This window comes from Heloderma suspectum, chromosome 6 (assembly GCF_057233095.1).
Source record: "Heloderma suspectum isolate Gila_16-S chromosome 6, 16-S_ref, whole genome shotgun sequence".
In the NCBI taxonomy this organism is placed as follows: domain Eukaryota; kingdom Metazoa; phylum Chordata; class Lepidosauria; order Squamata; family Helodermatidae; genus Heloderma; species Heloderma suspectum.
This window is the reverse complement of record NC_139463.1, coordinates 62,968,168-62,982,066: the sequence shown is the minus strand read 5'-3', so window position 1 is coordinate 62,982,066 and position 13,899 is coordinate 62,968,168. Positions and strand designations below refer to the sequence as shown.

General features: G+C 43.3%; 1 protein-coding gene across 1 annotated transcript in view; it reads right to left on the bottom strand.

The window, feature by feature from the left end:
- Positions 1-2,106: 2,106 nt before the first annotated feature.
- The window catches only part of GSDMA (gasdermin A), a 35,032-nt gene continuing 23,239 nt past the window's right edge, over positions 2,107-13,899 (bottom strand). Inside the window, exons 7-11 of the mRNA XM_084804570.1 lie at positions 11,948-11,974; positions 8,583-8,737; positions 7,599-7,749; positions 5,486-5,559; positions 2,107-5,390 (exon numbers count right to left, since the gene is read on the bottom strand). Coding sequence (XP_084660696.1) covers positions 5,160-5,390; positions 5,486-5,559; positions 7,599-7,749; positions 8,583-8,737; positions 11,948-11,974 — 638 coding nt within the window. The 3' untranslated portion in view covers positions 2,107-5,159. The remainder of the gene's footprint in view (positions 5,391-5,485; positions 5,560-7,598; positions 7,750-8,582; positions 8,738-11,947; positions 11,975-13,899) is intronic.

The following is a 13,899-nucleotide window of genomic DNA, read 5'->3' as shown; positions in this document are numbered from 1 at the left end:
AGCTCTCTTTCTCAGCTTCAGGTCTCTATCTGTAAGGCATGTACAGCATAAGCTTTATGTGGGAAAAACAGTAAGACCCTTAAAAAGATGGATAGGGGCACACCTGAGTAACATTAAGAACAACAGACCAAGTGCCCCACTTGTAAGCCATTTTGCAGGACAACAGCATTCTCCCAAAGATCTAAAATTTTGGTCACTCTCAAGTTGGGATGGACGAAAGTCCCTTACCTGGTCCCGCAGCTTGCTTCGCGGTGGGGGGGAGGCGCTCCGTTTCTCCCCCCGAAATTCTTGGCAGGGGCGGAGGTGCCCCGTCCCTCCCCGCCGAAATTCTGGCCGGGGGGGAGCGCCCCGTCTCCCCGGCCACGAATCTTGTCTCCTGCTGGGATGCAAATGGCAGCAGCCATAGCCGCCGCCGTTTGCGTCCCTGCAGTCAGGCGTGATAGGCTACGTAAATCTTTAAGTAGCCTATCACGGCTGACTTTGGGGAAAAAAAAAAGCGTGTATGCAAATGGCGGCGCTCATGGGTGCCGCCATTTGTGTTCCTTATTTGGGCACGTCTAGTCTACGTAAATATTTACGTAGACTACGGCGAAAATAAGGGCAACGCAAATAGCGTTGCCCTTATTTTCGCCGTAGTCTACATAAATGTTTACGTAGACTAGACGTGCCCAAATAAGGAATGCAAATGGTGGCGCCCATGGACGCCGCCATTTGCGTACGCGCTTCCCCCCCCAAAGTCAGCTGTGATAGGCTACGTAAACTTTTACGTAGCCTATCACGATGTTTTTTGAAAATCTAGCTGTGATAGGCTACGTAAATCTTTACGTAGCCTATCACGTTTGTTGGTTTTTTTTTTCACTTGGAAATGGCGGCGGCGGCAGCTGGTCAGGAGACCGGCCACCGCCGCTGCTGAACCGCCGCCGGGAGCCGCTGCCGCGAGGGACATTTGCCGAAGGTAAGTCCCATCCGGGGGGGGGGGGGGGCGGACCATTTATCCACCAATTTCGGGGGGCCGAATGCGTTGGCATTCGGCCCCCCGGAGATTTGTGGAGAAATTCTCTGACATCCCTACTCTCAATGTGGTTTAAATGAAGACCTTGAATTTGTGATCTCCTTTGGATGCTCCCCTCCTTCTGTTTCCTTCCTAAAAATAGGCACAAGCTTTTCATTCCAAGTTCAGTGTGCCTAAGAAATTTGGCAATATACTTGCAAACAGGGTGGTTGTGAAAGAACAGGGTGCAAACAGAAGAGATAGCACAGCCTGGTTCCTGAATCATGCAAGTGGATATTTAAAATGTATTTTAAGTCCTCCCTGAATTAGGTGCATATGGAATAGAAACAGGTGGGTGATGGCTGTTAAACCTTATTCCTGGGGCTTTCCCCCGTCTTTGATGTCTAGAAGTTATGTGGAGAGCTGCATCTCATCCAACACTACTTACTCTCTCCTCTATAAACAAATCCAAACTAAGTGATTGTTACAGTATACTCAGAAAAGGACAAAGAAATAAAAGAATAACACATGGTCTTATATACTGATATCGTGTCTCAAATTACTCCAGAAAGCATATAGAGGTTGCAAGTATTAATCAATGTCTGTCTTGTTCTTGGATTTGGAAAAATACACTTGGATATGTTCATTTGTTAAATGTACATGCTTTCCCTTTATAAAACATGCCATGATGAACCTCAGTCATATGAAGCCCCCTACCCCACCCTCCTCTTTCACATGCCAGATGAGAAGAAAGGTTCTACTTTCTGTTTTAAACCAGCCATATTTCCCTATGTATATTTTCCTATGATGTCCATACTTGGGGAACTAACCATAGTTTAAACAAACCACAGTTCCCTGAGTTCAATCAGCATGAGGAACTGTGGTTACTTTAAAATTGAAAGCAGAAGCTTTCTGACTCCTCCTTGCAGGTGCAAAAAGAGAGGGAGTGGTGCAGGGGAAGCTACAACCCTTTATTACAGTGGGAAACCATAGTTTCCCACTACAGCTGAACTAGGCTTTAGATATAGATAGATTAGACACAGGATTCAACAGGTAAATTTAATGTAAGAAATAACTCAATTATCCATTAGCAAACAGTCACAACGTATAGTCGATATAATCAGGCAACTTTATTGATGACAATGACCCAATGATTTAACCATCAAAATACCCACTGGGTGTTAGAATGGATATGAAGTTAGAAAAAAAAAGCCAAAAAATGCAGTTATGGATGCATTATCAAATATGGGTTAAACACAAGCCATTATCAGTACCTAGAATTTCCCCATCAATATCTATATTTTCTTTGAATTGTTTCCAGAAAACCAAGATATATTGTAAGTGTAATTGCTAGAGTATTTTGTATATAGGTGGGTTATAAGCTGAATAAATAAAGAGCTTGCCGTATTTATTAATAAACCTATCATGTGAGTATCTAAGACGTTTACATCATCATCTAAACCTGGGCCCCTCAACCTTTTTGGACCTGTGGGCACGTTTGGGAATTTGAGGAACTGCTATGGGCACCACCACAAAATGGCTGCCATGGAGGATGTATCCTCTGTGCGGACCTGACTAGTCAAAAGTGAGCTAAAGAGGTGGTGGGGGAGAGAAATAGTGATACTAGAGGCTGGGAGGGAAGGTGAAATAGCAGAAAGAGGTTGAGGGTAGAGAAAGAGCAAAGCTGGAGGCTGTGAAGGGGGGGAGAAACAGTGAACAAAAGAGGTGGGGGGAATAGTGAGGCTAGAGGATGGGAGGGAATGGGAAACAGCAAGGGAAAGGGCTAAAGGGGAGAGAAAGAGCAAGGCTAGAAGTCAAAAAGAGAGAGAAAGAAGACTACCCTAAGGTCTTCCAAGGTTTTGTATTTAAAACCATTTTTTTGAAGGGGCAGGGAGTGGAGCTGCCCGCGGGCGCTGCATTGGGACCCAGGATCTAAACTAATAACTGGACTCATTTGTTCTTTGTCTTTAGCTGACCATGCCTTAAATCTCCCCACAATGGTAATTTATACATTTGGAGGGTTGGGGTGGGTATGCAAACATTTAAGCAAATAACCAGACTACTTTTGGACATATTACATTTATATCCCGCCTTTTTTCCTCCTTAAGGAACCCCAGGCGGTGTACATAATCCTCCTCCTCTCCAATTTATCCTCACAACAACCCTGTGAGGTGGGTTGGGCTGAGAGTCTGTGACTGGGCCAAAGTCACCCAGTGAGCTTCATGGCTGAGTGGGGACTAGAACCCTGGTCGCCCAACATCTACTCTAACACTCTAGCCACTGCACCACACCGGCTCTCACACAGATGGCATTAGCGCGGATAAGCCAGGTTTCCTGTTGAGAAAGCAAATCCAATGGCTGCATATAGGAGATAAATTCAGGATCAATCAACTTGTTTGCCCATCTTCCCATATTCCTGGACAGAATTCCTAACCAGTGCTCAAGCTGCTTTACTGTTCTATCTAACTGATCTAGGAGGCCTGAGATAACCTAAAAACAAACAAACACCACTTCCATTATTTACCTTAGTAGCTTCTGTACCTACCATCTTCTGATTTTTGTTGCAACTTTGGGGATGACTCATCTAATCTGCGTGCTTCCAAATACTGACAGACCAACCATGTCTTATCAGCCAGTAATATCCTAGTATTTGCTCTATTACTTACAGAGCAGTTTTTAATCTCTACCTCGGCAATTGTCTGAATTTCTGTCCTCCTAAACTTGAACCGGCCATTGGTTACAAATAATACTGATCAATATATACAGGCCATTAACAAAGTTTGAAAATATAATGAACAACTTGTTGTTGTTGTTTTGTTCAGTCGTTCAGTCGTGTCCGACTCTTCGTGACCCCATGGACCATAGCACGCCAGGCCTTCCTGTCCTGCGCTCTCTTCCGGAGCGTGCTCAAGTTCATATTCATTGCATCAGTGATGCTATCTAGCCATCTCATCCTCTGCCGTCCCCTTCTCCTTTTGCCTTCAGTCTTTCCCAACATCAGGGTCTTTTCCAGGGAGTTTTTTCCCAGAAACCCAAAAATCCTATGGCCATCTAGATGCTGTCTAGCAGTCACAGGATCGCGCCCAAATATACGACATACTGTGGAATTCTGAAGTATCAGAAATGTCATTTAAAAGGTTATGAAATGCTTTGTGGACCAAAGACAAGGATTGTATGCCTGTATGTATTTTACAGCACAATCCTATATATTCTACTCAGAAGTAAGTCCTGTTGAATTCAATGGGACTTACGGCCAGATAGGTAAGGATTGCAGCCTTAATCTTCTTTATATCATGCTCTTCCAGCAAGAAACTCAGCCATGATGTTATTTCTTTTGTAGAACCAAACTAACTTGTGATGCCTGAAGGTTTTTGAGCCGTTAGGGATGGACGGAACACTTACCTTCTGTTCCGTTCTGTTTCCGTGGTGGGGGGGAGGCGCTCCATCTCTCCCCCCGGAATCATCGACGGGGGGGGGGAGGCGATCCGGTCCTCCCCCCCGGAATCCTGCCTGGCTGGCTCCGCTCCACTCTGCGGCCAAGCTGCGGAGCCACCGGCTGTCTCCGGCCGCCCGCAGCTGGACATCCGGCCGCTGGGCAGCCCTGCAGGGACGCAAATGGTGGCTGTTGTAGCCGCCGCCATTTGCGTCCCTGTATTTAGCCGTGATAGGCTATGTAAATATTTACATAGCCTATCACGGCAGGGGGAAAAGAACCTTGCGTATGCAAATGGCGGTGGCTACCGCCATTTGCATACGCTGGGTTTTTTCCCCCTGCCGTGATAAGCTACGTACTTACGTAGCCTATCACGGCAGGGGGAAAAAAACCCAGCGTACGCAAATGGCGGTGGCTACCCTACCTGTCCCTGCGTTAGCCGTGATAGGCTACGTAAGTATTTACGTAGCCTATCACGGCTATGAAGAGGAGGAAGCGAATGGCGGCCGCAGGACGGCCGCCATTCACAAAGCAGCGCGGACGGGAGCAGGTAAGTGCTCCGTTTGGTGTGCCTTTCGTGGGGTGGGGGCGGCGGGGACTTCGTCCCACGTGCCTTTCATGGGTTGGGGGGATGGGGGCTTCGTTCTGCGACAGATTTCGGGGGCCGAATGCACTGGCATTTGGCCTCACCGAGATCCGTCACGGAATTCTCTGACATCCCTATGAGCCGTCCTCTCATGTGGATAGGAGACTGAATCCATAGAGAGCCACATACAGGGCACTGAGGGCTGTGAAAGCAGCAGGCTTTCCAGTTCCAGCAAGGCTGGGTCCGCTATTTTGCACAGTCACTCCACTCATTTCGATCATAGCTCCAGTTATAATCAAGTCCTCTCCAGTTAAAAGCTGGGCATCTACAGCAAAATCACTTTCTGTGCAGCTGAAATCATTTTCTAGGATGCTTCCAACCTTTGCAAAAAAGAAGAAAAATCAGAACTTGTTGGTCTGTAATATCAGCACTTGATCAATAATATAAGAATTATTTGACAGGGACCCTTTCTTACCAGTGCCAGCTGCTGGGACACGATCTTCTTCTCCACAGATTCTGCCAGGAGCATCAACTGGAACTCTGTCAATTCTGGGAAAGTGAGGAAAACAGTCAGTTTGAGGAAAGGGTTCCATTCTAGGAAATGCATGGCCAAAGCAGGGCTGGCAAGATAGTAGTTGTCAGTAATAACAACAGTAATAACCATGGTTCTCAGCTGGTTGGGATATCCAAGAGAAGCGCATTTCGGTGTCCCCTCTCATTTGTTGTTAAATTATTAGTTTCAATCCACAGCTCGTTTGCCTCTCAGACAAGTGATTTAGTAGCTGCTTGGCAACTCAGTGAGAATATCTGTGAGGATATTCTCTCAGCAACTTCACCATATCTCCTACATCTCTTTTCAATAGGTCTAGATATACATTTTGTTTTATTTTATGCTCAAGAGACAGCCTCTCTCTCTACTGGAATTGTCTTACACTGCTACCCTTACCCACTGACAAACCCATAGGCTGCAAGTCCTCCATGCCTGATCTTCAATCATTCTTCTTTAACCTATGTATGAGCGGCTTCTGCCCAGCCCAAGCACCCTAAATATGAGGGTAACACACTTGGTTACCTTCTACGGACATGCCAACAAAGGCAGGAAGAAAAAGATTTTAAAAGTGATTGAGCCAGTGTTATCCATCATTGTCAGAACTGTGAGAAATCAGTGCTGATGTTCTCCTCAGACGTGTCCATTCTTTCTCAGAATATAAATCAGAAAATGTCCCCCAGCTGAGGAATTTAGGAGTCCTTAAATGCAGCTAAACTTTATATTAATGTCTCTTGTGATTATAGCTATGGTAGAAAATTGGAGTTGACAGTCACTTTAGCATGTGTTCACTCATCAGTCCATTCCATCCTGTTTCTGCAAACATAAGTCCGCACACTGTTATAAAATCCACAAGAAAATACATATTCTCTCTCAAAACATGCATTTTAAGACATATTTTGGTACATTCTTTTAGCCAAGAAATGCAGCAGAACATCTGGGAACTATGAAAGCTAATGGTTAACTATGTTCCAGTCTGCATATTACTCCAGGTCTGGATCAGGCCAGTTTGCACCTGAATTCATAAAGGCTTTCTTCACACAGAGCGTTTGTCCTGCGACTGAGATTGCTCCCTCACGGATGTTTGTGGGCTCTTTACATGACGCTGTGAACCTCCAAGGCATCTCCTAAACTAAATGTCCTTTGTTCCGTTTTTAAATAGATTGCAGATGAGCTATCAAATTACCCTGTTGTGTTCCACTTGAGTTCCCTCTGTGAAAAGAGGAAAAGCGGCAAGAAGAGGAGTGAGATAAATGAAGGATATGGAAGACTCAGATACAGGGAGAAGGAGGGGGAAAAGGGAAGGGGAAAAGGAAGCGGGTGAAAAGGAGAGTTGTTGTGATCCTGCATTTAAAATGGAAGCAGAAAGCCCCGTTTTAAATGCAGGATTTTAGGCTGGTGTAGGGATGCCCAAAGACTGAGTTCTTAAGCATCCTTGATGCAAAGTAATAAGCAAATATTATTGTTTATCAAATCTGGTGGCATTACCAGCTGGCTCTGTCTACAAGAGGTAGGTATGCCATTTCAACCAGCTTTAGTTCTGGAATCTAAGGGCTCCTTCACACAGGGCTTTTATCTTGCTATGGAGATTGCTTACTCACATAAGTATGCAGGTCCTGTACACGACACAGTCCTCCTCCAGGGTAACTCCCACTCTTTGTGAGCTCTAATGCGTTGTTTTCCATGATGACAAAAGTCCGGCATTTTTCCTCCTCCCACCATGGAATCGATGTAAATGAGGGTATACTGTTTAAAGTAGCTTTACTGAAAATTAAACAACAGCGCCACCTAGTGGCTTTGTAATGAAATACATAGACTTTTAAAGCCACGTGGAAAGGACCTGATCTAATCCCACAAAGATTCCGGAAGCAGAAGCCCCAGTAAATTGCAGGATTTTTAGCCTTGTGTGATGAAGCCCTAAGACTGCCTTAAAGATGAGGTTTTCTCCAGCTTTACCTGCAACTGCTCATGGGCACAGAGGTCCTTTAGTGAAATACATCCATCCCGGTGCTTATTGCATTTTGAAGGATATAATCCTTACCATTTAGAGCTTGAAGAAAGTAGAGGACCACCTCAGCAAGGTCAGTGATAATGGCTCCACTGGAATCATATAAATTCTCCACCAGGCCTTGCCACTCTTGTTTGTCAGCCTTCAGCTTGGATTGATCACTGTCTTCAATAGCGTGTTCCAGCTAAGAGTTTAGGGGAGAGGAAAAGATATTAATGCCAACCTGTTACACAGGGATTTTGTGGAACAGATGTGAAAGGAGGGGTCTCTCAAGGTGATGAGATTTGATTCAAGAGTATAGCTTTATTTGCAAATATTGGTGATGTTCAGGATTTGGACCAATTCTTCATTTTTACCTAGAGGTGGCAGGTCTTAAATCCTATAGAATAGGGGTGGGCAACTTGTGGTCCTCCAGATGTTTTGGCCTACAGTTCCCATCGTTCCTCACCATTGGCTATGTTGGCTAGGGCTGACGGGAATTGTAGGCCAAAACATCTGGAGGGCCACACATTGCCCACTCATGCTATAGGGCCTAGAAACCTTTGGAGAAAACGTTTTTGAAAATTCTATAAAATGGAAACACAGGATATTGAGGACAAACCTGGGAGTAATGCTAAAAACAATGTTGCTGCTTGTGCCCTTCCAGTCTTCAAAACTGATTCTAATGTTAGAGGAACTCTGACCTTGAGGAGGAGGCTTTTGCAGGAGGAGCAGTGAGGGGTGCTGTTGCGTGAGCAGAGTAAGGAGCACTGCAGTGCTGAAGCTGATGGCCTAGCGATGGACTGGGCTGTGTGACAGAGACGTAAGGCTTTGATTTAACATCAGGGAACTGCAGGACAGAAATCTTGCACCTCTCTTAGCAAATAAAGCACATTACTGAGTGTGGAAGGAGAAGCCCATAAAGTCAATATGCAACTGACATCTTAAGAGAGGGCTGTTAAGTCGGAAGTAAACGATGTCGAAACCATGACACCCAAAGGAAGCGAAGAGCTGCACCCACAAAAGGAAGATATTTACCTGGAGCTCGAGTTCTAGCAAGAGGCTGTTCTCCTTCATTATAGCCACAAATCCAGTTAGAAACTTGCCACGCAGATTTGCAGATAACGAAGAGAATTGTGCATATCCCTGCTTAACTTCTTCCTCTAGGCTTTTCCTCTTGTCTTCAAAGAACACTGGCAGCACAGACAGAGAAGGGAGAGTTAGAGGTCAAGGTTTGTTGTTGTTATCCCAGTTGATGAAGGGACAAATCATAGGGCTCAGAACTGGGATATTATTATTCTATGTAACTGGAAATAAGCTGCTCAGATTACCATGTGTGCCCAACGTAAAATGTTACTAGTACATAGCATGGGCACGAGGATGTAAAGCACCCAGTGAAATTAATATGCAGCAGATTTTATGTACTGCAGTGGCTTTGAGGTTTTTCACCTCTTGAGGATTGAAAGTCAATCCAATTAATTATTAATTGTATTAATAATTAATACAATTATTATTAATTGTATTGCAACTGATATACACCATTGAGATCACCTCTACAGTGTCTGTATTTCTCTCCCCACCCCCTGCCCCCATTGTGGGTCTAAATAGCAGTGTTGGAAAGGGAGGGATTTGACTCAGGAAATTGGGTTAAACTATTCCTCCCCCAGGGCCACAGCTCCGATCAACACTGGAACCCCCCCCCCTCATTTCTGCTTTTAAGTAAATATAGTGTCAGGATATCAAAATACAGATCTCTCGCATCTCATGTAGTTTTGCCCTAAGAATATTGGGGTTCTAGACTTGTATGATGAATACCTCCACTGAGGACATGATCCAGAGAACTGAAGATTGCATAGACGAAAATCTAATTTAATTGGTTCACCTGTTCTGCATTTCCACATTGGGATTATGGCTGTGAAGATCATAGCTGCAGAAACCCACTCAAGTCCTAGCTGTTGTTAGAAAATGTAGACTCCCGCTGTGCTGGGTTGATGCTCTCCCCTCTGAGCTCTACAAAATCATATATTGTGGAACACAATTTTCTTTGTTGATTGAACAAAGGAAAGGTCCATAGCTTCAAGGAAACACTATCTGTCCTAGACACATCAGTGCACTGTGGAAACATTCTTAGCACTGCTGATATTGTGAAAGTCACATGCATATTTTTTTATTCTCCCATCATTAATAAGCTGGTGTATCAAAAATTATAACTCAGGAGTATAGAATTAGAGCTATAGCTGTCTCAGAAAGAGGGCAACAAAGATGATCAAGGGGCTGGAAACAAAGCCCTATGAGAAGAGACTGAAAGAACTGGGCATGTTTAGCCTTGAGAAGAGAAGACTGAGGGGAGAAAGGATAGCGCTCTTCAAGTGTTTGAAAGGTTGTCACAGAGAGGAACGCCAGGATCTCTTCTCGATCATGCCAGAGTGCAGGACACGGAATAATGGGCTCAAGTTACAGGAAGTCAGATTCCGGCTGAACATCAGGAAGAACGTCCTGACTGTTAGAGCTATACAACAATGGAACCTAGGTCTTGTGGTCTTAGGTCTTCACAGCCATAATCCCAATGTGGAAATGCAGAACAGGTGAACCAATTAAATTAGATTTTCGTCTATGCAATCTTCAGTTCTCTGGATCATGTCCTCAGTGGAGGTATTCATCATACAAGTCTAGAACCCCAATATTCTTAGAGCAAAACTACATGACCTAGGGCGGTGGTGGGCTCTCCCACACTGGAGGCCTTCAAGACGAGGCTGGACAGCCATCTGTCAGGGATGCTCTGACCTGGATTCCTGCATTGAGCAGGGGGTTGGACTTGATGGCCTTGTAGGCCCCTTCCAACCCTACTATTCTATGATTTTATGATAAACCTAGATGTTCTGCTAGAAGAATTCCGGGCTCCTGGTTGCCCTAGTGTTTACAGTTTTGATGATAGTGCTTTTCAAATGTGAACATTCCCCCTCCCCATTTTTGCATATGGCTGGTCATCAAAATGTCTGATGCTATCTGCTAAGTACTTAATTCTAGTGTCCAAGAATGTCACATTATTTTCTAGCTTGGAGTATCAGTCTAGCAGATTCTTCACACATTTGTTAAAAATGGTATTTTTTTTCTTTTCCAACATTAGTGTTTGCTTTTTTAAAGCTCATATTGCAAAAAAAAATTGACTTCATTGACAATCTTCAAAAACATGTTCATTGAGGTGTTGTTGTCACATGTAAATGCAATCAATGCAAAGTCAGGGACCTAGCTAAAATAGTAGTTTTCAACTTTTTCACCCCAGGGCCCAAATTTAACCCCAACCTATATAATGAAATCTACTTACAATTTTTATGACCTCTATGCACATCTTTTTTCCCTGCCCCTGCTGCTCTCTTCCCTCCTGCTTTGAAAACTTAACAACAAAATAAAACACAACAATAGTAGATGCTTGGGTGACCCAAATTATGGTGCAGCAGGAGTGAGTTTTCTTTTGTGACCTACTAGCAAGCAAAGAGATTTTTAACTGGCCTACATCCATAGTACCTTCCCAACTGGCTTGCTATAAATATCCAGCAGAATTAGAAACATCTACTAAAGGCTTTTATTTTTGGTTCTAGCAGTCCTTTGGATTTTCAACCACAAATTATTTAGGTTTGGAGAGTTAATACTTTTAAAGAAAGAAATCTGCATAGCGTAGTTCCTGCAGCAGTACTGCACAGAGCATATGCTTCCTCTGTTAGCAGTTACTGTGAGTTGATTCACTGATACTGATGTGGATAATAGTTAACAAACATATTTCCCTTGGAGTATTTCTGCAGCTTTAAAAAAACATTTTTCTTTTTTTGAAGATATGACAAACGTTTTTAAATGAATGAATGTTCATGATAATCTTGAAAAAATTCAGAAGGTATATGGACAGCCTGAAGACTGACTTAAGGAGCAAGGGAGATGGACTCAAATTAGCATTCAGATAACCAGTAAGTATATCTATTGAATGCATAATGAAGGCAGAGGGACGTCTGGCTTACTCCACTGGGGAAAGAATTGCAGTGAGTCCTGTTTAAAGTTGTAGCTGTATGAATGTACACTAAAAAGGTAGAAGTAGTAAGACAGAACTATCATAGCTCATGGTGTACATATTCATTTCTTTCTTCCTGCTACCATCCCTGGTCTCAAACAGGTTTTACAGCTTTTCAGTGTGCCACAAAAATGCTGTTTGACCTGGAATAATAGTGGGACCCCTCCTCAGAAGGGCACGCCATGGACAACAATGGCTTAATCATGCTACCTCCAACTCTTAAAAACTATTACCTGTCTCCACTGTAAGGAGCCATTTAAAAAATAAGAATCAGGATGTCCTTAGTTGACATGCCTGATGAAAAAAGAACTCGGATGTCAAGAAGGGACAAAAAGGTTTTTACCTGTATCAGTCTGAAATTCCGATTCTTCTGAAATGTAAAAGAGTCATAAGGAGCGGGTGGGGGAGAGATAATGTGAAGTGTTAATAGTACCACCACTGTCAGGTGTCATTTCAGTTTGCTTCCCTCCCCAACATAATACAACCTCTGTAAATGATCTGTCTATGTACTTCCTTACTCCACCCCTGCATGCAATAAATATGTATTGCTGTTGGATATGAATTGCAGTGGAATCCTAAGCATATTTATTCAGAAGCCCCACTGATCTCAATGGAGCTTACTCCCAAGAAAATGTGGATAGCATTGCAGCCTTACTATATTTTGTACTTCTGTAAATACCTGTTATACAGTTTTAGGCACATATATGCAACTTGCAGCCCTTAACACACATTTATGTATTTACTTATATGTTCATAACCTCACCACCACAACACACATACTTTAAGGAGAGAGAGAGAGAGTAGCAGGGGGTTAGGAATGTATATCTTATCCTTTAAGGATCAGATATGCAACTTGGGGTGGGCGGGCGTGTATGCAAGCTATTGGATACAGCTTTATTGGATACAACTTTAGTGGAGGGTGCAAACTATTGGATACAGCTTTCACTATGGAGACCAAAGCAACTTCTATCCCTCAAAAGTGCTTTCCAACAACTTTGGTTGGAGACGGAAATCTGCTCTTGCCACAGTTATCCATACTCTGGTACTATCTAAGGTAAATTACTGCAATGTGGTACTGCCTATGAACACCATTTGGAAATGTCTATTTGTTCAAAATACAGCAGCCAGATTATCGACAGAAATTGGCTGAAGTGATCATACTGTGACTATGCATAAAGATTTGCTCTGGTTGCCAGTTTGGATCTTGATACAATTAAAAAAGCTGGTTTTGAAATGCAGAGTAAAGCTCTAAAATTTTATTGGACTAGGATACTTGAGCCTGACCCTATATGAACATGCCTGAGTGTCCACAGGATCACCTGTGAAGGCCCTGCTTCAGCTGTCCCTATCAGTTATTTATGTGTTTATTTGTTTCCTGCATATAAATGCAGTAAATCCCACCATCTTTTCCTCCAAGGAACCTAAGGCGGTGTACATATTCCTCCTCCTCTCCATTTTATCCTCACAACAACCCTGTGAGGTAGGTTGGGCTTAGAGCTGGACTGGCCCAGAGTCACTCAGTGAGCTTCCATGGCTGAGTGGGGACTAGAACTCAGATCTCTTGACTCCCAGTCCAACACTCTAACCACTACACCACACTGGCTCCCTATCATCAGACGGAAGTGAGGTGGGGTAGTTACTAGGGGGCCTTCTAGTTTTTTTAAAAGTATATTTCTGGCTTTCATGGTTGTGGCAATAACACTGAAAATATGATGCCGTATGCAGTTAAGTTTCAAAAACTGGAATTTCCCCAACTCCTTATACTTTCAAATATTGTAATTTCTATGACTCTTTCCGTGGCTTGTAAAGTTATTTGGCGGGGATGTGCGTCAACAATTCTAGAAACTAAAATAGCAGCAAAAAAGCTACAGTGGAAGCATGTCATAATCAGCAACCTTGAGTTATTTATAATTACAAAAATTGAGTGCGCTAAGACTGTGGTTATCATGCAACAGCTGATACACATTTAAAGTATACAGAACTCACTTGTATGAAGCAGAGTTGGGTTTCCTTCTTTCTAAACTCCCAGTTTAATTTCACCTGTCAGCAGACTGGCTGATCATTAAAGAGGGTGAAGTTGACTATAGTCATTTTTTAAGTGAATGGAAGAATTTGGTTTGGTTTGATTCAGGCTGGTTGTTGAACCCACATATTTCACTTATCCCAAGAGGTAAGTTGGATTGGTGTTTAGACATGTAATATGGGAACAAACTCTGTTTTTGTACCAAAGGCTGTTTTTACAAACATTTACAATTTTATTTATTCCAGCATTTTCAAAAGCTAATCTTTTCCATT